This window comes from Trichosurus vulpecula, chromosome 3 (genome assembly GCF_011100635.1).
Source record: "Trichosurus vulpecula isolate mTriVul1 chromosome 3, mTriVul1.pri, whole genome shotgun sequence".
NCBI classification, from domain to species: domain Eukaryota; kingdom Metazoa; phylum Chordata; class Mammalia; order Diprotodontia; family Phalangeridae; genus Trichosurus; species Trichosurus vulpecula.
This window is the reverse complement of record NC_050575.1, coordinates 33,013,161-33,038,993: the sequence shown is the minus strand read 5'-3', so window position 1 is coordinate 33,038,993 and position 25,833 is coordinate 33,013,161. Positions and strand designations below refer to the sequence as shown.

Here is a 25,833-nt window from a genome sequence, read left to right as displayed (position 1 = left end):
CTATGGTTAAGCAGACGCAAGTAGAGCTTTGCAGTCACAGCATGGAGATGTTTTCAGCTGATGTCGGGATGGAGTTTATGAAGTTCAAGGAGATGCTTTAATGTTAGTAATTTAAGACACTCCATTCGAGGGAGATCTCTGTGTGTACTTCCTGCGTATGGAAGGAAACAGTGTCTTTCAACCTGGCACATTTTAAATGAGAAGACTGGCTGGGACTGTTTTCTCTCTCTCTTCCCGTGGATCCTAGATTTAGAGCTGGAAGGAGCGTAGAGGTCATCTGGTCCAACCCCATCGTTCTGCAGATCAGGAAACAAGGCGCCTTGCAAGATGAACTGATTTGCCCAAAGTCACCTGGGTGGTAAGGAGCAGTGCTGGGACTTTAAATACAGGCCCTGCGGCTCTTCATCTGGTGATCTTTATCACAGAATCACTGTCCATTTGAAGCTTACTTGGATTTGAGCCACCCGTGGTAGGGTATCCATTTCCCTCATCTGCAGAAAGCCTCAGAACATGAAAGCCTTGAGGGACTGATTTCTTTTTTCAACCACAGCAGCTCATACCTACCATCTGCTAAGGCACAGAGGGGTCAAGAGTTTTACTAATGGAGGGGGTATCAGCACCAAGGAAATAATGTATTTTTGAGGGAGTGTATGAGGTAGGGTCCTTGGCCTGGAGTCAGGAAGACCTGAGAAACTTGCTAGCTGTGTGAACCTGGGCAAGTCACTTAACTTCTGTTTGCCTCAGTTTCCTCTGGGGATGATAACAGCACCTACTGATGAGGTCGGAGAATCATGTTTTTAGGGGTGCTTTGAGACCCTAAAATACCGATATACCGGGTCCTGCTCGAATGAATTCGACTCAAGCCTTCTCAGCCAAAGAAAAACAAAGTTTATTAAAGATTTGCCATAATGGGTAATCTTAAGAAATCTCACCATTTGTGACGCTCGTTTTCACAAGCAGGCCAGATTTGATCCGAGGTAGATTGAATCTGGGTCAGTTGATCCATTTGCCCCTGCTCAGCTCTCAGCTTTGTTCATTCCGGTGAATGTGCATTGATTTAATTGAACTAATAAGAGCCAAGATAGTGGGCTTGTCTCCCAGAAATGAGAACATCTCCCAATCCCCGGTGTTTGGCTTTTGTTGAGAAGTGCTAAGGGGGAGGAGCCATGCCTCCCTTCAAGTAACTCGTAGTCTATTCAAACTGACAGAACAGAAACACTTGGAATTGACAGAGACCTCGAACTACAGTAGAGTAAAAATGTTGTGAGGGAGGGGGAAGGTAGGTCAGGGATTGTATTGAGAGGTTGGAAAAAAATTGTTGTATCAACCCAGATGGGCTCCCTAGAGGAAGAGGACCTTAGGCTATGGTTTAAAAGGATAGCATGGTGGGATGGAAGTTAAGACTTGGTTGTCAGTGGAATACCCTTGGCAGAGGTTTCAGGAGGAAAATCTTTTCTGCCACAACTTACTTCTTTAATGACTTCTGGTAGAATGTGAGTTCCCTGGAGGCAGGGACTGTTTTTTCATTCTGTTATTGTATTCTTAGTGCAAGCACAGTGCCTTTGACATTGAAGGTGCTTCGTAATGCTCTTGAGTTGAGTTTACTTCCGTAGTGCCATTGTCGTCTGTGTTTTCTTGTCCCCCCAGGAAAGCTGTATGCCGTTGGAGGGTATGATGGGGCTTCCCGCCAGTGCCTCAGCACCGTGGAACAATACAACCCAGCCACCAACGAATGGACGTACGTGGCAGATATGAGCACACGTCGCAGTGGTGCAGGTATCTGTTGGGTGAGCACGTTGGGCGTCGAGGTCTTTGAGAATTAGAAATTTCCACTGAAGGCAACCAGAACATTGTGCCAACTTTTCCCCTTCCAAGGTCAGGGTGGCGTCACCATCAAGACACCGAGACCTTACAAGCTCATCCTCGCTATGGGATCCATTCAGCAGCATGTGGAGAGAAGGAGGCAGGTGGTGACAGTCATCCAGGGTCAGGGTTAGGCGAGTCACAAGTGTCAGTAGAACAAGGGGATGAAGGAACTGAGAGTGAAGGATAGCGCAGAGTTGAACTCAGGCGCCAAGAGGTGGAAAGCCGGACTAAATTTTCATAGCGCTAGTAACAGTAACAACCTTATACTTGAACAACCCTGGACAGTGTTGAAAGCGTGTTCATATCCCTTCCTGCATTTTGTCCTGTGTCTCTACTCTCCCTATTTTGTCCATGTCTGTCTAACCTCCCTTCTCCACAATGATGCTTTGAAGACTGTCCCAGTGATGGGCCATATGCTTTTCATTTGAGGATGAGAACTAAGTTCAGGGAGTCCAACTGCAAGATGGTTGGCAACTAGATGAATTTTTTTTCGGCCACAGCAACTTCCAAAACTTGTATAGTAAGGGAAAGAAGGGTGGCAATCTGTTCCAGTGGAAGAAATATTTATGTGGGTAAAACTACAGATTTTTTGTATTGAACATATTTTATAGAAGAAGGAACTGAACACTGGCAAAATTTAGGTCAAGTTGAAGGTCAGGCTGTTGAGCGGTAAATGTGTATGCCCGCCTCCCTTGGTGAATGGACTCGCTCTTCATAGGGCTGCTCCTCCATTGCTTCTCATGGGAAGTTATGTTTGTCTTTCAAGGAATCTCCAGGGAGTGTGGTACACTGGCCCACACTGTACTATTTTTCCACCTTTCTTTCAGAGGATGATAGAAAAATGCTTGAGCTGGCAGCTTCCATTGGCTGCCGGCCCCAGGGTCAGTCTGTGGGAAAGGAGTGGGAGAAGATACCCCCTGCCCTCCCTCCTGCTCACAGGGGAGAAATCAGACTCTTTGTTACTGAAATTCTTGGTGATGTACAAGGCTGTCCTGGTTGGCAGCCTGAGCTCAGTAGATTCTTCCCAGGAGTCTGATCATGAGCACACTCTGGCTTCTGTGAAACGTGGTGACACAGGCAGTCTGTGTTTCAAGCTACTGAAATCCTGTTACCCCGTTCTGTTTGGGAAGATGTAGACTTTACAGTATATGTGTGGGATCTAGCACATTACAGTTTCTCTCCAAATCAGATTGAGCATCTTCAACAAGTGATTTTAAAAAACAACCCCAAACTGGTGAAACTCGTAGAGGTTCAGTGGTTCAGTGACTTTGGGGCCATCCTTAGAGTCAGGAAGACCCTGGGTTCAAGGTCTGCAGACAATCCTCTGAGACTCCTTATTGCAGACTAGTTACTAATCTGCCTTGATGGAGCAACACCCCCCCCCCCCCCGCCCATGATGATGAAATCACAAATCTGGACCCAAAAAAGGGGAAAAAAAGTGCACAGTGTGAGTCCAGTAGAAGTTAATAAAAAGCCTTGTGCTCTGAATGTTATTTTTAGAAAGTTAGCATTCCTCTTGAGATTTGAAGGTAGGCCTTCTGTGGGAATAACCCCATCATCCGTTAAAAGGAAAAGCCTTTGGAGTAATCCATTAAGAAAACCCCAAACAACTTGGAATAACCTCTTTTGTGACTCTGAGGTGTTGGAGAAAGTCTTAAGAATTTGGTTGTGTAGTAACAATTTAGCAGAGTATAGAGGGTTCTCTGATACAGAGAGGAGTCTGTGTCTGTTGTAGGAGGTACTTTGGAAGAAAGCCTGACCTCTGTGGGAAGTAACCTAATGCCTGGCTGGACAGCCCTCTGTATTCTGAGCCTGGTTCTCCCCCTACCTCAGTTTGTATCTTAGTAAATGAGGTACTTGGGGGAGTTCTGTTGGACTCTCCTGGACCCCAAAGGTGCAAATCCTTGAGTAAATCTTTTCGTTAAGTTCTCCAGGGAAAGAATCCTTGTGAGCGACTACGGTGAAAACTAAACATTAACATTTATACTGCCAATTTCAAATGGGTGTTGTAGGAAAATGTTGTATAAACTTTAAAATGCTATAGAAGTTGTCAGCTGTGTGACCCGGTGTATAAGCTCATTTGGGATTTTCAGCATAGAGATTCAGGGACATGGCTTCAAATCCTGGCTCTGCTGCTTACTCGGGTAATTTTGTACAATTCCCTTAACCTCTTGGAGCCTCGGTTTCCTCATTTCACTGCTCAGCTGGACTCTTGTAATAGGTCTCCTTTCTTGAAGTGTCTCCCACATCCTATCCTCCATATCACTCCCACAACGATTTTCCTAAAGCAGAGTCCTTTGTCACACTGCTTTGTCACACTCCAATGGCTCTCTATTGCCTCAAGGATAAAATAAAGGCTTCTGTTTGGCCTTGAAAGCCCTTTACCCCCGGCCCTAACCTGCCTTTCCATCCTTGTTATAATCGCTCCCTTCCTATAGTCCATAGTCCCCGGGCCTTCTCACTAGTCCTCGCATATGACACTCTATCTTGCATCTCTGCATCTTTATACTGTCTGCCCCCCATATCATGAACACACCTCACCTCTGCCAATGAGAATCACTTGTTTTCTTTAAAATGTTTCTTGGATATCATCCTCTACATGAAACCTTTTTTAATTTGCCCGGCTTCTAGTACCCCACCTGATCCCCACCTCCCCTTTACTTGGAATTTATTTTGTATACACTTTGCATTTCATACTTGTGTATATGTTGTCTCTTCCAATAATAACTTGCAATTATAAAGGCTTTTAAGGCTTGCAAAGCACTTTACATGTGTTATGATTTGAGCCTCATGACAACCCTGTGAGATAAGTGCTATTATCTATCATTCTCTTTTTGCACTCGACAGAGGTTAAATGACTTGCCAGAGATCACACTGTGTAAGGGTTTGAACTCAGGTCTTCTGACTCCCACCCCAGTGCTCTGCCCACTGAGCCATCTAGCTGTCTTATAAAGGAGGCTGAATTCAAAGTAGTGGAATCCTTTCCACAGAAATGTGCAGCTTCTCCATGGCATTATTGGGGTGCTAGCCTCAAATTCCAATTCATTGCCATTTTTTAGAGCCTGGTACTCCCAGAAACTGAGGGAAGGCCACTCACAGGTTCACATTGTTTTCCTGTGGTTGGGGATGCTCTATTAGTTCAGGAAATAGAGAGCCCTAGCACTTAGCATGCTAGCTGTGGGAAATCCCTGTGAAGTCCCAGGATGCTGAATAATTGAAGATTCAGGAGATCATGAGTTGGACTAAGAAGAACAAAACCAACAGTGGTGATGCTAGTAGTGAATTCCCTGTATCATGGCCTCAGGAGGCAGTGGACTTGGGACCCTTACATCCTCCCTCATTCCAATAGGATTGGCTTCTTAAGGGGAAGACTGTTCAATCACCCTGGGAAGGAGTTACCTAGGAAAACCAAGTACAGTAACCATGATGGAAGCCACTAGCATTTTTTGTACTAGCTCGCCCTCTAGTGGACCTTCAAGGTAGTTGCAGTTTGGGCTGTAGTTGAACTATATGTGGTCATAGAATTATAGGACTTTAGAAGTTGTAAGTCACAGGATAAGTTCAGTGCTCCATTAGTAGCTAATTAGTGGTAAGGCCACATTTCAGTACAATTTATGCCATTTGAGGGCAAAGACTGTTTTGCTTTTGTCCCCTGCACACAGACCAGCACAGAGTATGTGATTAGTAAATGCTAGTTGAATTAAACTGACCAGGTCTCCTGCTGTTCTCTCTACCCATGGCATTTCACGGTTTTGCTGCGTCTTACATCATTTTTCTCTGCTAAAGCCCCAGTCTAGTTTGTCACTGTGCCATGGAAGGAATGCTAGGTTATCGAAGGCCATGTCAGTGGCTTTGTCCTCTGGAAGCTCCTCCTACCAAGCTGAAAAGGCTTTGAGGGAAGGCCTCACGATGTTCTCTCTATCTGTTATCAGAGACTAGCCTAGCTAATATCAGAGAGGTTCATCGGCAGGTTTTCGATGGAGCCACAGCAGCTTCTAAAAACTATCTGCCAGATTTTAGAAGGGTCACTATCTGCTATCAGTGGAGTGACAAACCCATACCAAGAAAATCATGGCTCCTGGAAGTTGAAAAAATTGCATCGGATTCATCTTTTTCAGACCATCCTAAGTATACATAATGATAATCCAGCATATACCAGTATTTGGAAATAGTTCAGTTTCGCTTCAGTACTTTGAATAATTGTTCCTGGCTCCTTCTGCTTAAAGCAAATGGAAATTAATAAATGACACGACACTTCTGGTTTCAGAAGCAGAAGAGACTGGCCAGGCCTCTAGCCAAATGACCATGTGCTCTCTTTCAGGGGTTGGAGTACTCAGTGGGCAGCTGTATGCCACGGGTGGGCATGACGGCCCCTTGGTGAGGAAGAGTGTGGAGGTCTACGATCCTGGGACAAATACCTGGAAGCAAGTTGCAGATATGAACATGTGCCGGCGAAATGCAGGTAACAGCTGTTCTCTTCCCTTTCCTGCATGTGGTTTAGTGAGTTTGTTGAAATGCTGCCTGTGAGGGAAGGAGGAAGGCTAATGGATTTCATTGCCTCTAGAAGAGACCTTTGGGATTCTCATCTATTCCTGTTATTTTATAGAGGAGGAAGATGGTTTGCTCAACATTACACGGGTGGTTAGGATATGAAGTCAGGTATTCCAGCTTCTGTAAGACTGTGTTCTGGTGCCGAGATTATCCTTGTGAGAACAATTACTTAAGAAGTAGAAGGGATTCGAACACAGTTTCTTTGACTTCAAATTCGGTGCTGAACAACAAAATATGGAATTGAGACTATGTTTGTTAAAACAATTGCCTGCTTCACAAGAAGGGGTGGGGTGGGGAGGGGCTGGAGGAAGCTTTTTAAACCCTAGCTCTAGGATTCCTTGGGAATCTCCCTCCCCATTCCCAGGTGACTAAAGTGAGTACTTCATTCCCAGTGACTATGTCTGTGATTTCTGTTGTGTACTGAGCAACACAAGCCTTAGGAAATAAGTATCCTCTAACTTCCAGGACCTAGGCAACATCCTTTGCCTAGAGGGCTATTTTGACAGGATAGGCCATCTTGGGAGGGCTACCTTAGGTGGCTGGACAGAGCTTCTTGTAGTTGTTTCATAATCTTTTTATTTTTTTTACTTTTTTCTCAAATTACATGTAAACAAGAAGTTTTAACATTCTTTTTTAAAATTTTGAGTTCTAAATTCTCTCCCTTTCCCTCCGTTCCCTACTCCTTGAGAAGGCATGCAGTTTAATATAGATCATATCTATGCAGTCATGCAAAATATTTCCATATTAGCTTTGTTGCAAAAGAAATCACAAACCAAAAAAAACCAAGAATAATAAAGAAAGTTAAAAAAAAGTATGCTTCATTTTGCATTCAGACTCTGTCAGTTCTTTCTCTGGAGGTAGAGGGCCCCTTCATGAGAGGCAGAAGAAGGCAGAAAGGCTCGCTTTCAGGAGTGTAAGACAGCAGCTGTGCCTCTCATTCCCTTCTCTCCACTCACACAGTCACTGCCCTAGACTGGACGTTTATCTCGTGTCCCTTGAACTGTTGTAATAGCTTCCTAATTGGTTTTCTGTGCTTCTTTTCTCTGTCCTCTCCAATTCATCTTCCGTACGACTTCCGAAATAATCTTCCTAAGGCACAGGCCTGAGCGTGTTTAAAACTCTCCAGTGGTTCTCCATTGCTTCTGGGATTCAATGCAAATTTTTTGGTCTGGCAGAGACTCTACAGGTTGACTCCAAGCTGCTTTTCCAAGTTCCTGTCTTGTTACTTCCCTGTGTGCGCTCCATATTCTAGGCAAATTGCTGATTTCCTCTCTTGCTCTAGTCCAGGGGTGGGCAACCTGCCTAGTCAACGCAGAGGCTGGAATTGACCCTAGGTCTCCTCAGCTCCAAGTCCAGTAGGCCGCTGTGCTACATTGCCCTTCACAAATCTCAGTCCACCCATGCTCTCTCTCATCCTGTGTGACTCATCCGCAACTTCCTATGAATCCTTTTTTTCACATTCTCCACCTTGCTTTGGAGGATTCACTTGATGTTCTGGAGGTTTTCCTCTATTTTTATGTTACATGGATGCCAGTTTAACGAGAGGCAGTATGGTTCTCTTCTGGTATTGCTCACACTAACCAATGAATTAACGCTCTTTCAGTACTCTTGCCCAACTAGGCACTCCAGTCCACTTACCAGTATTATTGTAACTCTGGGTTTCTTCATAAGGGTATCATGGGAGATTTTGTTGATGTCTTATTGAACTCCTTATGCCTTGTATTGTGGCTCTCCCCTTATCGGCTAGTCCGGTTACTCTATCAAAAAGAAAATAAGATTAGATTTGCATGAATGCCAGCTCATGAACTCCTTGAGAGTAGTAACTATATCTTATTTTTTTAACCTTCATTTAGTAACAGCTTTTTTTAAAATAAATTTTTATTGATGTCTTGTTTTTTTTATACCATCATAGTTTTTCTCAGGATCCCTCCCCCTTTCCCTCTCAGAGAGTCATGCTATATAACATAGTATTTTTTTTTTGGAGAATCTTTCCTTTTTATTTTTTCTTGGAGTCAATGAATTAGGTTCTGAACACTGGGCTAAGACATCAACTCCATTTCTTCCACACTGGCCATCCCCAGTTTATGCATTATGTGATGGGTCCTTTATAGTCAGGTAACTTGTCTTATGACACAGAAGCGATAGACCCAAGATTCAGAGTAAGATATCAGTTTTTGGACAATCATAAGAATTTATTTTGGTTGAATGTGTATAATTATTGGAAGGGCTTTATGCTTCTTTTTCTCTTTTTCCCAACCTCAAGTCAAGACATCATCCTGCTGATGTCAGTGGTCTTCTTCAAAATGTACAGTATGACAGTCTTCTTCAGCAATCTCTGAACCAGGGCAAGCCACCAAATCTGTTTGCCCGAGTTTCCTTATCTGTAAACTTTTTAAAAAACTCAACAAAAAATAAAGCTTCTCAAGATGTATTCAGGTTTATCTTCAGGTACATTTCATAATAAGTATATTGACTATCTATGATGTCCCAGTTTCTTTATTGAGTGAGTTTCACCTGCGACTTGAGAACAAGTCCACTCTGGTCAGACCTGCCATACATCATTCTAGAAAGGCAAGAGATGAAAATGCCAACACAGTCCTGCTCCCTTCAGCAACTGCTACTAAAATGTGGTTCCTGGGCTATCTAGAGTCATTGGGTATGCAGCAGGCTGGTAGTTCAGGGTGACTTCTGTTTTGCTGTAGCAATGGTGGCCCTGCTGAGATTACCTTTCTGAGGCTTCACTGGCACTGGGAGTGTGGGGGAAGGGGAAAGTATCAACAGAAAAAGCTGTCAGGTTCTCATAGACAGATTTTCAACCTTCTAGTCTTGACTGGAGAAGAACTTGAGATTAGCAGTATTTCCAGTCTCAGGGAACCGTATGACGAGGTTTGGGGTTGAGGAGCGCTCTAGACCCCAAAATACAAACCTGCCAGGTCCTGCCGAATGAATTCAACTCAAGCCTTCTCAGCCAAGGAAAAACAAAGTTTATTAAAGGCTTGCCGTATTTGGTAGACTCTTGGGGAACCGGAGCATTTGTGACGCTTATGCCAGCAGACCAGATCAGTCTGAGCTGAGCTAGATTGAATCTGAGCCCAAATAGTATTTTTTTAAAAGAAAAAAAGAAGAAAAGGAAGGGGGGTGGAAATCAATACAACCAATCAATACACTGAAAAAGTCTGAAAACATGTGCACTCTTCAGTACTTATAGACCGACCTCCCACCTTCATGAAGACAGGGGTTGAGGGTGTCCTCTCATATCTCATCAACTAACATAGCATTTTTTATATAGTAAAGCACCTAATACATTTTTGTAGAATCTCTTTGTTCTTAGTGACTCCATGCTAGCTCCTTGTGAACACTGTTTTTCTTTCCCCTAAATGCTTACAAACCATGTCATAATCCTGTTCTAAAAATTTGCCTGTGATCACTGTTAAGCTTACTAGTATATACATTCTAGAGTCATATTTTTAATAAATTAACACCAAATTTACTCATCTTCAGTCTTTTGGTAACTCTTTCATTTCCATGGTTTCATGTAGGTAGTGGTTTGTGATCATAGTTTGATGTCTGTCATCTTTAGATGTAGTTTGTCTGGGACTTGAACTTGAAGATTTGAACTAATAGAGAAGAATGCGGTGCTTCCTTACTGTCTTGTAAAAATGTTGCTTTTTTGTGTAATAGTAGACAGAACACACTGTGACAATGAACTGTTCTAGCCTAGTGATGATATTAGGGGGAATTTTCTTAACTCATAGGCAAGAAACTGACAAAACCTATCAAAAGACTAGCATTTAAATCCAAGTTGATAGTCCACCAGGCTGTTGGATTCCTCAGCCTGCTGTCTGGTCATAATAGCTGAACCCACTCTAGATACTGCCTGAAGATTTTTTTTTTGTCTCAATGGTAGCATATGTATTCTTCTTATAGGTAATAAAAAATGAAATTTACAATGCCCATAGTCTAACATTGTATAAATAAAAACTCTAGTACAGTATGACAGTCTACTAGCCCTATTCAAGGCTTGATGGAGTATTAATTGTCTTTTAAATTGCTTGGGACTTTTCTAGAAGGCAAAATCTCTCTGTGGCCTCAACCATGTACCCACAATGGGGCTCATTAGCGGATTCCTAGAAATTACCATAAAAAATATCTCTGTGACTACAGAAATCTCCCCTCTTTTTCCACTCCTCCATCTCCGGGAATTTGTGTAACAGATAAAGCTCTGGACTTGGAGTTAGGAAGATCTGGGTTCTAATGCCGTCTCTGACGCTTATTAGCACTGTGTCTTTCTAAGCTTCAGTTCCCTCGTCTGTAAACTGGCGTTAATGGTAATACTTGCCTCAAAGAGTTGTTGTGTCTGCATGCAAAACACTTGACGAACCTTAAGACGGTGCGTACATAGGCGTGTGTGCTGTTGTTAGCGCCTGCTGTAATGCCTCCCGGGGGCTTGTGTTTGACTCGCAGGTGTATGTGCGGTGAATGGGCTCTTGTACGTGGTGGGAGGTGATGATGGTTCCTGCAATCTGGCATCCGTGGAGTACTACAACCCTGTCAGCGACAAGTGGACGCTACTGCCGACAAACATGAGCACGGGGAGGAGTTACGCAGGTCAGCGGAGCTTCTCTCGCTCCTGTATCTTTGCATCTTCGTAAGCATAGGGAAGGGAACCCCTCTGACTCTCTCATACTGAGTGCTTCCTCTGACCCTGGCTGCGTGCTGAGCCCTTTGAGAGATCTTTGTAAAAGAAGAAGATGAACTGGTTTGCACTTGCATAGCATTTATGGTTTCCAAGACGTAGTTAAATTTTAAAACGATCTTTTGTTTTTGTATCACTTTTCATTTTCAAGTAATTTCTCAGTCCTTCTATCTCAAAAGAGCTGCGCCTTTTAGTTAAGAAGAAAAAAGACAGAAGAGGTAGCTTATAGTTTCCAGGGATGAGAGCATTCAGAGTCCACTCATCCGAAGATGTTTTTCATTGGGGGCACAGTGGTTAGAACACTGGCCCTGGGGACAGGAAGACCTGAGGTCAAATTTGGCCTCAGACACTTAGTAGTTGTGTGACCCTGGGCAAGTCACTTAACCTCGATTACCTTTAAACAAACAAACAAAAAGACTTTTCCACCGATGGGCATTTGGCATGGCTTATGTATTGTGTGGGATAAAGAACTGGCCTTAGAGGTGGAAAGGCCTGGGTGCAGTCCTGCTACTGACACATACTGATTATATGACCCCGAGTGTCACAGCCATTCAGTGCCCCTTACAGTTCTATAAGATTCTAAGTCACAGAGTCACTCACTGACCAGATACAGTGTTAAAGGAAGGTCCTCATCATAAATTTCTTGTAGTATCACAGGTTATGAAAAAGAAATGTCACTTTGGTCTGTGCTTGAGGCACGCGATCACTGGAGTACATGATAACTCATGGGGGCCGTGTGAGTTAACACAGGAAATGTTAAGGTTATATATTCCTTTACTCCCACAATAGGTGTTGCTGTGATTCATAAGCCATTATGACAAAAATTCGCCCTACCAAGAGGTGGAGGACGGGAGGGAATGCTGCTTGGGTTTCAGAACACTCTGGACAAGAACTGACCTGTTCCAGCTCGTCAGGATGTCAAGAAGCCTGCCTCTGCTCCGGCTTGGCTCTGAGGAGTGACACAGTGTGAGAACCCTCTCCCCTCTGCCCCACCTCCCCCATAAGGCCCATCCTCCACCTCACCTTGTGCATTTTTTTCCACTTTGTGCAATGAACTGTCCCCTGTCCCCTGCCCCACAAGTGGCCTCCAAAGAAGGGCCTACTGTGTTTTTTATATTTCCACAATGGCACCGGAGAAACTGTAATTCTTCTGTGTAAACACCATGCTTTAACAAGTAGGTGGGTAGAAAGTCTACTGGATTTCTTTACTACTGATGTTTCAAATATGTTCAAACTCAAGGGATGGGAAATGCCTGCTCTGGCCTCACTCCATCGGTTCAATTGGAAGTGACCCCATGACTCCGAAGAGATTGTCTTCCAGAGGCAGAATCAGGTGACCAATTGTCTCCTGAGGAAAACTGGGGAAATGGGATGCTCCGTCAGACGGAACTGAGGGCCAGGCAGGCTTCCATTGACTGTGTATATGTACATTACTTGCCTACTGTAAATTTATTCTGTAGAAGAACTGTGGCGTTTTTGGAGCTAGATTGTGCCCTTTCTTTGCTAGTCAGTATGATTGTGTTCACAAGCCACACCTCAGCAGAGCACTGAAGGCACCCTAGGAGGGGGTCTTCGCTGCCTAAGAAACCCCTAAATCAATGCTGGAAACCCCTAAAGCAATGTTGCCTCAATGTCTTGGTTTTTTGTTACTTATTTTAAATAGGGGAAAATGAAAACACACACACACACACACACACACACTCACACTCGCTCACTCGCTCTCACACACACCCTGACCATATGAATTGGCCTCTTGCCTTCTTGGGGGTTTCCTGATGCACATGAAAAGATTCTAGAAAATGGTGTGACCTCAACTACAGAGCCAGGTTTCAAGACTGTCTAAAACCGCGAAGGTGTGTTTCACCTCTGGGTGCCAGCTTGGTGCCATAAGGAGCCTGCTGTTGGGTCCTGATGCGCTTTACAATCTCCTAACTGTGGGATGTGACTCCAGCTGGGACCAAATCCAGATCTAGATTTACAGTGCCTCTGTACATATATACCATAGCTGTAGGCTAAGACCCCAGGGTACCTCAGCCATGGATGCTTCCCTAACCTGTGTCCAATGACCTTCCACGGGGGGTCCCCAGGGTCTCAGTTTATCTGTCACCAAAACTCCCAGAAGGCAGATGCTGACACTCAGTCCCCTGGCAGCTTTTGGAAATCACTGGGGGTTCTAGGTTTTGGGGGATTGCACATGTGTCTCTTCTTCCAGGAAAAGCAGCTTTTTAAAATGAATAGAAAGAACATGGGAAGAAACCAAGGTGACAGGCACCCAATCTTTGTCCATCATGGCTTCAGAGATAAAAGGGGGTGGACGTCTCCCCTGGGGATCAGAAGAAGGTGGGCAGCTTCGGGCTAATATGCCAGTCGGGGCTAGCCCTGGGCATGACACTGGCCAAGTTGGTCGTAACTCCTGCTTTCCCTTTCCACATTTCTGTGCCTCCTTCCCTCTCCTCACTCAGGCTTCTGTTGCTGCCTGAACTTCCTTGTAAATAAAGGAGTCAGAGGGGTTTAGGGTCTTCATGTGTGACCCTTCCTGAGGCACTGGCACTTTAAGAAATGGGAATGCTTAACCCCAAAGGAATAAATCACTAATGATTGAATTTTAGGCATCAGTTGGGGAGGTGCTTTTGTCTTTGGAATTCCTCATATCACACCCAAATAGACAGCTGCCTACTTTACCTACACATTTAAAGCCAACCTGATGCCAGCATTTGGCTTCTTTTTCCTGTAGAATCTTTGGAGCCAAATGACACTTCAGGGCACGATCAATATAGGCCCAAGAAACCTGGTATAGCCATGGTTATTTCAAAAAACCCCAGATACTGCTGAAAGTACTGTCTATAGGTCTTTAAAAACACTGGGACCACACTGGTCAATCAGTCAATATGAAGCACTTCCTGTGTATACCAACAGCCTCAGAGAGGAGCTCACGTCTTGTTCCCCACCCTTTGCCAGTATCAGATCTCCTGATGCTAGGCAGATAGTTTCTTGGGAGCAAAATAGCACCTCCGTAGGGCATGTATGTTTTGCCCATAATTCCTGCCAGCTGCACTGCAAAGCCTCAAATATCTGGCCATACTGTTTGGGGGACAAATGGCTGTATAATAAGAGGGATCAAAATGTGTTTCTGATTGGGTGCTTCAGTGGGTAAGACTGGTGCTCTTGACATCTCAGCCTAGGCTGTTGGGATGTGAATTGAAGGAAGGGGTGTTTGTGATAGATGCTCCCCACCCCATCCTTTTGCCCCAAATGGGTGAATGGGGTGTCCATATTATGAGAAATGGGGGATGGCAATAACTTCATTACATTATAGATTCCAGGTCCTGGTTTAAGACAAAAGGTGAATTCCATTTCCAGGTCATCATCCATAAATAGGCCCGCTTGCTTAAAGCAAACCATCGCTGTTTTCTGCTTCTTGGATTTTGCTTTTGATTCTGCTTCCTAGGATTCCCCTGTGCCAGGGAGCACTGCCCCTGTTTATCTGTGGGGTCAATGGAATGACGTGCATTTCATCTCCATGTGTGTTTCTGTGGGGTCTAGAACACTGGTGCGTCATCACCCAGAGGCTGGTCTGCTTGTAGCTGCAGCCAGGTGAGAATCAGCCCAATAGGAAACCTGTGGATCAGGCATGAGGATTTTATCTCAGCCTTGATGCACTGGCACAGTAGGCATCTCAGGCAGTTAACACAGGCCTGTGAAGGCTAAAACCCTTCTAGGATGGGGTAGCACGGCCAGAGAGTATAATACTGCAAGCCTGTTGGCAGCAAAGAAATGGAATTGAAACCCAAAGTACAAAGAAAACCACCAGATCCTGAGCAAGCAACTTAGACCTGGCTCGGATGCTGATTGGGAAGTGGAGATTGGCCTCTGGGTTCCAAAGGTCTTTCTAATTAGTGACCAGTGGTATCTCTCCTTTATCTAAAAGGTTGCAGTGTTAAGTCAAGCAACACAACCTCCTTTTCTGCTATGCAATGTGAACACCTGACAAGTCCGTGACAGACCAGTCGCAATATCCCCCCTTCCCACGTTGCTTTTTGAGGTGTCTTTCTCCGATATTTGTTGTGTAATGTTTGTACATTTCTGAGCCAGATCCTTTTCAAAGATTGCCTTTTTATAGAATTGAAGCTATAGCTTTTGGGGCTAAAATTTTAATGTAGATATTTTTATAAGATAATTTTGAAGACTTTTTGAATCACTTTTTATTGGCTTTGTGGTTGAAAGTTGAAGTTCCTTGCGTGACTCGTGTCTCAACCCTGCTTACCCCTATAGCCGTTCACCCTGTGTTTTCAATTCAGAAAATCAGATTCAATTCTGGCAGGCAGCCCCCCTCTCTGTCCTTGTTCCGTTTTGCTTTTTCTTATGGAACATTAAATAGACACTTCTTAATTGGAAAAAAAAATAATGAGCTATATGTTTATATTTCTGAGGAAGCTTTGGATACGATCACTAAACTTTATCATTCGATTTTCATTTCACTGTTTATATTGCTTGTTTACTTTAATGCAGCCAGTCTCCTCTCTGTGGGCCCTGAAATACCATCCTTGTCTGTTTTCCATTTGGCTCCACTGTCCTGCTGCACAACCCAACAGTGCTGATGTGATCAAGCTTGGGAGGGGAGTCCTGCCTTCTAAAATCAAATTCCTGTGACCTTTGTCCTGATTTTCTTCTTGCATTCAGAGGCTAAAAGCAGAGGACTTTGCTATCAGAAAGTGCCCACTTTGGAAGAAACTGGTTATTGGACACTTTCCCTGCCCCCAGCAAAGAACTTGCTCTAAGTTAAAGTAGTTCGTACTTTTCAGATACACATATCAAACCTTACAAGCCTTGCTTCCTTGGCTGTCTGTTTAATGACATTTGTAAAGTACTGTATCCCCCAATCCTTCTATGAGGAACATTTATCTTTTCGATAGGGCAGTGTCTTCTTGGTTTTAGCTTTGCTTTCTTGCTTTCTGATTCCCCCTACTCACCCCAACCCCCATATAGGTGACATAAGTCATATCAGAGAATTTACTTTCTATTTGTACCTTGTAAATTAGATTTGGGAGGTAGACTGAACCTGTTTTCAGTTAGCTGTAGTTCTTAGGGCTTGCTGCTGACCGAAGAAGGAAGGTTTGACCTCATCGCCCCATGAAGTCATGAGGTTGGAATATTTTTTCCTGTTTGCACTATTAAGAGATTTAATCCATAATATTCTGCTGTGTTGTTATGTCTACTGAATCAAGTGGGTTTGCTCTCTCCAGGACCAGCTGTTCTTTGGAAATGAAAGAGGATTCCCCTACAGCAGGCAACAGCGGGCCAGTCACACCATTTAATCTTACCGCCCCAGGTCCACTGCTGGGGACACCAAAAGGCTTCTCTCAGACTTGATCTGGAGACTTGAGATGGCAGTTTTGGCAGAGTCAGTAATGCATTGGAAGTGGCCTGACCTCTTGCCATTGGTGATGAGATGGTAATTTTATTCTCCTTTTCAATGGCAATAAGGAACCACCATTAAACATATTGTTTAGTTTGTATAGTTTTCATATGTATATTATCTGTAAAATACTTTCTTTTAAAAATGAATTAAGATGGTAAAGTGTGTTTGTGCATATGTGAGTGTGTGAATGTATGCGCATGTGTGCACGAGGCTGCTCAGCCCCTGTGATTTCCCATGGGAGGCTTTGGTAAAATCTGATTAATCCTACAGATTATAGCATACTGAGTGGGCAAGGTCCCTGATCTGTCTTTATTCATGGATGTGATGGACCGAATGTCTTGTAAGAGAAAATTTGGCAGAAGTATGCTTGATTTCAGTGACAACTGAACATATAGTTTCCAAAATTTATGATTTTAACAGGAATCATGTTCTAGTTCCCAACATTTCGTGTTTCTTTATAAAATAAAGAATAAAAGCTGTGCAATTAAAACAGTTCTCAAGTATTTCCTTTGGATAGACTGGCGCTATGCATGACCCTGCCCTGTCCCAGTAATGAAGACTGCAGGCTCATTACCTTTTCTCCTTTCCTCCTTGGCTTTTGGTCATTTATTCTCTGTCATGGCATCGAAACCAGAAGCACCAAGCTGTAGCCGTTTTCTCCCCTGAGGGTCTCTATGATATATAAAAGATCAGAAAAGGTTGAAAGCAGTTTCTAGAGGACAGCAAAGGGACCTCAGGGAAATAAAAGAGCCAAGTTTTATAACAGGACAAAGTATGTTTTCAGTTCATGGCATCGTTCATTCCGCAAACATTTACTGAGCGGTTATCATTAGCTAGGCCTTCTAGCTGTAATGGGAGACATAAAAAGTAAGTCATGATCCTTGTTCTCAATGAGCTTGGTAGGAGAAACAACCCATGTACCCAAATAACTACGATACAAGGCTATCAGTGAGCAACAGAGTGCTTAAGTTTCAGAGGAGGGAGAATGTTAGAGAAAGCTTCGTGGAGAAGGTCACTGTGAATTGAATTTGAAGAATAGTCAGGATGTCCGTAGAATGCAGAGAAAATAATTTTGTACAAATAGATTCACCATAGGACTCATTTAAATAGAAAACATTTTAGTGCATTTAAAATATGATTGGATTTGTAAAAACTTGGTTTAGCAAACAGCTTTAAGAACAGAACTCTCATATAGAGGGAGGTCTGCCTTTTCCTGAAAGCTGGTCCCTGTGAAGTTTCCAGAGGCATAGGGCTCTGGTGTAGATTCCACAGACCCTTCTCCACCAGTGCCTTCAGGGTCCTAGGCTCGGTGTATGTATTTGGGTATCAGTCAGTAAACATTTATTAACAGAAGATTCTGTGAAGGTGGCAGAGTAGGTCAGAAAATTTCAAGCTCGCAAGATTTTCCTCCACAAAAGAGAGAAAATAGCACCTCTGGGAGAACATGCGAGTAGGGGCAGACCAGGGTCCTCTTGGGACAGTCAGAGAAGACCTGAAGAAGGACCCCAGGGTGAGATTTCCTCCCTGTGTAGAATAAATACCTCCAGGTTAGAGTCTGATTGAATAACAAGTGGCAAGCTGCTTAAACAGCAAGCAGCACGTCCTGGGGTTAGTTTGTTTGATAGGCTTCCTGGGCCTGCCACAGGAACTTTTACCCCCGGGACAGTGAGAGGAGTGGGATGTCTGACCTGAGGAAGATCTTGGGAACCTCTGCTGACAAGGAATGCCAGATCCAGCTGTGCTGCAAAGAGCGGCAGGGGCGAGAAGGAGCCAGCACACGCCCTGTGAGTGCAGAAGCAGTGGGATGGGGATGCCACTGACTGTGGGCACTTACAGGAAGCCAGAGGTCTTGGTTTGAGTTCAAGGTCAGAGGAGAGAACTGAAGAGGATCAGAGGCCAGAGGCACCATCCCCCATACCCCAGGACTAGAAGTGATCATAAAAATTAAATTATTACCAAAAAAAATACACAGGCAAAAGAAAAAGAATCCAAACATTATGGAGCTACTATGAGAATAGAGAAGACCAGAGTTCATCTTCAGAGGAGGATACTGAAGCAAAGGAACCCTCTTCTACCCCAAAGAGTAATGTCAAATGGTTACCTGCCCAAAAAGAATTCATTAAAGAACTTAAAAAAGACTTTAAAAATCGAATGAGAGAGATGGAGGAAAAATGAAAAAGAAAAATAAGAATAATACATGCAAAACAAGATTATGATGAGAAAGTCAACCAATTAGAAAAGGAGATCCAGAATCTTAAGGAAGAAAATGATTCCTTGAAAATCAGAATTGGGCAAGGGGAAGCCAGAGAAATTATAAGAGAGGAAGAAATAAAAAAACAAAATATAAAGTATGAAAAAATAGACTGTGGAAAATCTTATAAGAAAAACAATGAATCTGGAGAACAGTTCAAGAAGAGAAAACAAGAATAATTGGACTACCTGAAAGTTCTGAATCAAAAAAAGAATCTTGATACAATAATACAAGAAACAATTAAAGAAAATTGTGCTGAAACATTAGAACAAGAGGGGAAGATAGAAATAGAAAAAATCCACCATCACCAGCCGAAAGAGGTCCTACAAGGAAAACTCATGGGAATATCATAGGCAAATCCTAAAAGCCCCAGCTCAAGGATAAAATATTACACTATTAGGAGCAACAAGAAAAAAACAATTTACATATGAAGGTACCACAATTAGAATCACACAAGACATAGCATTGGTGACCCTAAAAGATTGTGGGTCTTGGAACACTATATGAAGAGCAAAAGAGCTGGGCCTCCGGCTAACAGTATCATACCCAGCAAAGCTAAGCATAATGTTGAATGGAAAAAAATAGACGTTTGATCAGCTGTCAGACTTTCAAGACTGTTAAAAAAAACCTGAAATCAGTAGAAGATTTGACCTACAAGAGCCAAGAGAAATATAAGGTACATACCAATGACCGATTACAAGGACTCAAGGATAGAATGTTTATCTTTTATGTATGGAAAATGTCAAACCTACTATTGTTACTAGTAATTAGGTAATTTATAAGAAAGATTGGAGTAAACCTGAGGATATGACCTTAAAAATTAAAGTCATTCAAGAACAGCTAAAAATCTTATTCAAATGAGGTGCAAGAGGAAGAACCAATACCGAGGAATTAGATGGGGGGGTTTGTTCTTTCTTTGGGAATGGGTTTAAGAGGGGAAAATACATTTACATCTAGAAGAGTATAAAAGTCTCCTAAATTTAAAAAAGAAAGAAAATTCTAAGGGGATAGGGAGGGGGAGAGGATAAAGGAGGGATCTTTAGAGGGGAAGGTGAGGGAATAGGTTAAAGGGGGCTATAGAAGGGTATTCAGATTTAGCAGAATGGGAGGATAAGGGAGGCAGCTTTAGAGGAGAGGGGGATGGAATAGGCCAAAGAGGTGTACAAAAGGGTGTTTAGATTTAGGGTAATGGGAGGGTAAGGGAGAGATTGCAGGAGTAGGGGTAAATTAAATAATAAAAGGGTAAGGTAGAAGATAGAAACAAAGTAGAGGGGTTAGCAAAAATAGGAAAAAAGAGATATGTACAAACATAGAAACAAGATTATGAGTAGAAACTCTTTGGAAAAGTATATGTTTATATGTGTATGTATGTACCTGTATGTATATGTATATATCGATACCTCTATATAAATATATCCACGCTAAATTGTAGCCTTGGGATGGCGGGTAGGGGAAAGGAAGGGGAAAAAGGAACAAAGTAAAAAGTGTACAGCAGAGAATGAAAGAAAACCTACAAGGGAGCAAAGAAGGACAGCTTTCAACTTAACACATGGTATGTGTGTATATATATATATATACATACATATATATGTATATGTATGTATATATATGCACATTCTTGAAATGATAAGTTATTGCTATATATTTTAAATCCTGTCCTATGTTCTGCTGTGCACATGACATGTTTTTCTTTTCTTATTTTATATTTAAGTTTATAATGTTTCTTTTTCTTTTCTTATTATGTATTTTAGTTTTAGTATTTGTCTAAAATAAAAAAAATTTAAAAAGCCATTTATTAAACATCTACTATGTGCTAGGCACTGTACTAAGAGCTGGGGATAAAACAAAAGGCAAAAGATAGATCGTCCCTACTCTCAAGGAGCTCCCAGTCTAATGGAAGGAGACAACATGCAAACACCTATGTATAAAGACGCTATATACAAGTACGTTGAAAATAATTAACAGAGAGAAAGCACCAAATTAAGAGGGATTGGCAAAGTCTCTTTGTAGAAGGTGGGCTTTGTCTAGGATTTGAAGGAGGCTAGAGAAACCGGGAGGCAGAGGTGATGAGGGAAAGCGTTCCTTGCGTGAGGGACAGCCAGTTAAAATGCCCGGAATTGGGGGATGGAGTGTCTTCCTCGAGGACCATCAAGGATGCCAGTAATAGATTGCAAGAAGACTGCAAAAGTTATGAAAGACTGGGCCAGGTTATGAAAGGCTTTGAGTACTAAATAGGATTTTGTATTTGATCCTAGAGATAAAAGGGGAGGGATCTGGTTGGAGCTGCCCTTTAGGAAAATCACCTCAGAAGCTAAGTGGAGGATGGACTGGGGTGGGGAGAGACTTGTGGCAGGGAGACCAAGCAGTAGGCTATTGCTGTCGCCTGGGTGTGAGGGCCTGTGTGAAGCCTGTGGCAGTAACATAGGAGAAAAGAGGAGACAAAGGCAAAATGTACAGGCCTTGGAAAGAGATTTGGGGGGAGGGAGGGGCGGGGTTGTGAGAGAGAGAGAGAGAGAGAGAGAGAGAGAGAGAGAGAGGGAAGAGTAAAGGATCAAACCTAAGTTGTGAGCCTGGGGCACTGGAAGAATGATTGTACATTTGGCAGAAATAGGGAAGTTTGGAGTGGGGTTTGTGGATAAAGATAACAAATATGTGTGTTGGGAAGGGGACATTTCTCTACCTTGATTTTCAGAACATAACATCTGTTAAATAAAAAATGGGGGCCACCACAATGCATATAAGGATTCCTGCTGACCGCATCTTGACTTAGAAAACTACATGTTAATATTATCCATATTTTATTTTATTTAGTTTGTTAAATATTTCCCAATTACATTTTAGTCTGGTTTGGGCTACACTTGGGAATGTGGTGGGTTACACGTGACCTGCAGGCTGTAGCACTTGGTGAACAGGACTCTCTCCTATGAGCTGAGGTTTTCTTTTGTCCTTGGTTGATGAAGCAGGAAGCAAAAGTAATGAGAATCCTTACAAAATCTTGGTGATCTTCATTGTGTCAAGTAACTGGCCTCCTTGATGGTCCTTGAGGTCCATCTACCAATTCTGGGCATTTTTACTGGCTGTCCCTCATCCATGGAATGCTTTCCCTCTTCACCTCTGCCTCCTGGTTTTTCTGGCTTCCTTCAAGTATGCATGGCATAGGGGAGTTGGGTCTGGTGACTCAGAAATCCCAAGGGAAGGAGAAGAGAATACTCTTTCTTTCTCTCTCTCTCACTACTAGTCAAAGAATCATAGACATTTAGAGCTTGAAGGGATGGTAAAAAAACATCTAGACCAACCCTGGGACATCCTGTGCAATACGGTAGGAAGAATGCTGCACTGGAACTTGGAGGATTCAGGTTCAAATCCAACTTATGCCAATCAATTATTCAACAAAAATTTATTAAGCCCTTTTTATGCGCTAGACACATGATACCAAATAAAAATACAAAGCAAAAAAATTAAACAGCTTCTCCCCTCAAGGAGGGCAACATATACACATAAAAATATATGCAAGAAATATATAGAATAAATACAAAGTAATTTTGGAAAAGGTCTATGTTGGTATTTGGACGGTAAGTTCTTTGTGCACGACTGGTTCGGAGAAGATGTGCTGAATCTCATTCTTCTCATCTAAAATGATACAATCCTAATAACCCTAATAAAAATAAAAGCTAATAATCCCTGTCCTGCCTACCTGTTGTGAGGAGAAATTGAGGCTATGGATATGAACATGCTTGGGAAAGTGTGATTACAAGGGTAATAGCTTATTACTGTACATTTTCCATACCACTAAACAAAGGCATTTTAAATAGATTTGCTGTGATACAACATTTTATTTAGGAAGAAAAATGAGGTTTCTTAAGAACATTGTGTAGTGGTTTCAGCATCAAGTGAGCCATGTATACTGAGCTACCACCCTGGAGTTGTTCAGTTCTGGCCACATATGAGACCACATGAAGCAGTGAAAATCACAACTGCTGAATTGGGGAGTGATCAGCCAAAATGGTAGGAGGAAACAGGATAGCCCAGTTTTCTCCCACAGCTGTTCTTTGAAGACCGAGGAAATGTATCAGATCCAGTCCTAATCAGAAAATCCAAAGAAAAAAATCGTAGTCATTTTTCCAGCCCAGATCAGTAGAGGGAGACAGAGAGACAGAGAGAGAGAGAGAGAGAGAGAGAGAGAGAGAGAGAGAGAGAGAGAGAGAGAGAGAGCGCTACAAACACTAGGGATAGGGTTATTCTGACTTAGGGACTGAACAGGTGGGGGCTGTTCATTAAGGCAAGAAGAGGCCCAGGATCCAGCATGGAGGGGCTAATTCTGTGTAGGGAGCAGGAGCAGGTGCCCATTGGCAGTTCTGTCACTCATCACCCACAGATGGGTCACAAATCTCACGAAGGGGGAGGGGGACTTTTGTCTAGGGGAGTTAAGCCAGAGAAAGTAGCAAAGGCTTGAGGCTGTCTCAGTCAATAAACACTTGCCTACCATGTGCCAGACATCGCTAAAGGTTGTAAATACAAATACAACCAGAAAGACAGCTTGTTGTCAAGGAGCTTACAGTCTAATGGAGGAAGACAACATGAAAAGGAGGTGGGGAGGTGGGGCTAAAGTACCTGACAAGTCAGCAGTGCAGTCTGGAGAAGAATGAACACGTGGCTGGCCTGAGCATCCTTCTTAAAATGGAGCTTCTGGGAGGAACCAACCAGTGAGAGAGACCTCAGAGGCAGAGGTTATTTCCAACATGAGAAGCAGTCCAGGAATGCAGTGAGCTCTAGGGTAAAGAGGTTTCTATAGCAGATAAAGTCCTGTGGAGATGGATCAACGTGCAGCCTGGAAAGGAATGAAGACACGTTTGGCCTTCTTGTGAGCTGCACGAGGAGTAGGAACAGAGCCGTGTGGCCCTGGGGGTGGATCAAAGTCTCAGATCCAGACTCATTGCAGTCTGGAAGCCTATAGCAGAATGATCAGGGTAGGGAGCCCAGATGGAGGGGAAGCCTGCAGTTCTATCACTGCAGATCCTTCCTCCTATCAGACATTGGTTGGATGTAGCAGTAACCTAAAGTTCCAACCAGGGGCAAGCCCGCAGTTATGTTGCTTAGACCCAAACCCGACTTGCAAAGCTCAGGCCAAGAGGACAACCATTAGATTTCAGCCTGGATGCAACCACTTTGCGTACACTGAAGGCTTGTAGTTTCCCAGCTTGAGTCAGCTGCGTGTTTCACAGCTAACACACAGGAGGAGCTGGAGTTTTTGGGCTCCAGCCTCTAACAGGTTCCCTCTTGATCTGGTCAGACAGGAAGACAGCTTCGGAGGGGTTAATAATCTTACTTTATCTTAGTCTAGTTTTCTCAAAGGGGTTGCTGATAATGGGAGCACCAACTCCTACAGCATTCCTTAGTCACCCTTCTCAAAGAGGCCGGCGAGAATACAGTAGGAGCTACAACTTGTATGGGATTCCCTAAGCCTCAGTGGGAGCTGGTTGAGGCAAACACAGATTCCTTTTGTGAGAAATGTGCTTGCAAAGAAGTGAGGTCTCACCTGATGGAGCCAGGAAAGCAGTTTATTACACTCTTGCAATAGTGGGTACCCTACGCATAGGCACCTAAGCACTGGAGGCAGGTAGCCTTTAATTCCCATTCTCAGCCACGAGGTCCCTTTCCTGGTCCCCGTTGGCTGGGTACAACTTCCTGAACTGCCTATTCCATGTCTTTCTCCTAAATGTGTTCCCCCTCCCTTGTCCATGCATTGCATTTGCGTTCACATTAACTTACTCCACACTGGGGGTGTGTTGGTTAACAGTAAACAGCTCATTAAACATGCCTACGAGCTTCTGACCTTTTAAGGGATTGAAGCCTGATTCTACCAAGCCACAGCTCTGGTTGGAACTAGTTACTTCTGACTTACATCCTGTTATGTTTCCTACAAGGCTGGGAGTGTGTGTACATGTCACTTCTGTGGAAACAGAACTCCATCCTCTGTTTCTCACACCAAGGCACACGCAGCATTACACTGTCATATTCCCCTATGGGTTCTCCACTCCCTGACCAGTGCCCACTTGCTTTATAGGGCAATAAACAAAGAAGGCACATTGCCAGCAATAGCCTCACAGGTTAACTTTAGTAATATCATCACTCAATGCAAGTGTAATAAATATTACTTATGTCATCCCTGTAGCTCACTGTGCAGTCTCAGTAGGCTGCCTATCACTATGATTCTAGGAATTCCTATCTAGGGTCTTTGGGCCTATTCTGGGAGCTATTATCTAACACTTGCAAACTAGAAATTGCCATGCCCACGCATCCTGGGAAACTAAACTCTAAGAAGGATAACAAGATCCTCCTTACTTATACGGCCTCTCAGATTTTTAAGTACACATCGCTCATTAGCCAGAGAAAGTGGCAAGAAGACCCAAGAGAACACAAAACAGTACCCAAAAGGCCCAGACATTCGTTCCAGAAGTGTATAGACTAGAGCCTGGCCTTAATGCAAAGTCTTAATTTGAGAGGTAAGCTTAGAAAAATGATTAAACAGCAACAGCAAAAATCCACCATAAAGAGCTGTTATGATGACTGGGAAGCCCAAGGCACAAATCCAGAAGATGAGTCGGTCTCTGAAACATTTTTAATGAAAGCCAGATAGCTTGGCCACAAAGACACAGATTGGGCGCAAATTCAGCTAAAATTACTAGAAGTGAAGCAAAAGTTTTAAAAATTATTTTATAAATGAAACAAACGTGCTAGAGGAAAGTAATGGAAAAGAAATGAGTGTTACGAAGGAAAGACTTGGGGAAAAAATTACAGCTTAGCACAAGAGGTACAAAACCTTATCCAAGCAACAAGATAGAAGTTAATGATAACATAAGTTGACAAGAAATATTGAAACAAAGGGAAAAAAAAGATTGAAAAAACAGAAGAAAATGTAAGATAGTATCTCATAGCAAAAACAACTGACTTGGAAAACAGATCAAGGAGAGATAATTTAAAGAACCACTGGACTATATGAAAGTCATCATTAAAAACAAAATAAAATAAAACCCTAGGCATTGTATTTCA

At 43.0% G+C, this 25,833-nt stretch overlaps 1 protein-coding gene across 1 annotated transcript in view; it reads left to right on the top strand.

The window, feature by feature from the left end:
- The window catches only part of KLHL3 (kelch like family member 3), a 163,521-nt gene extending 146,502 nt beyond the window's left edge, over positions 1-17,019 (top strand). Inside the window, exons 12-15 of the mRNA XM_036751663.1 lie at positions 1,648-1,776; positions 6,188-6,328; positions 10,882-11,025; positions 11,903-17,019. Coding sequence (XP_036607558.1) covers positions 1,648-1,776; positions 6,188-6,328; positions 10,882-11,025; positions 11,903-11,931 — 443 coding nt within the window. The 3' untranslated portion in view covers positions 11,932-17,019. The remainder of the gene's footprint in view (positions 1-1,647; positions 1,777-6,187; positions 6,329-10,881; positions 11,026-11,902) is intronic.
- Positions 17,020-25,833: the final 8,814 nt, after the last annotated feature.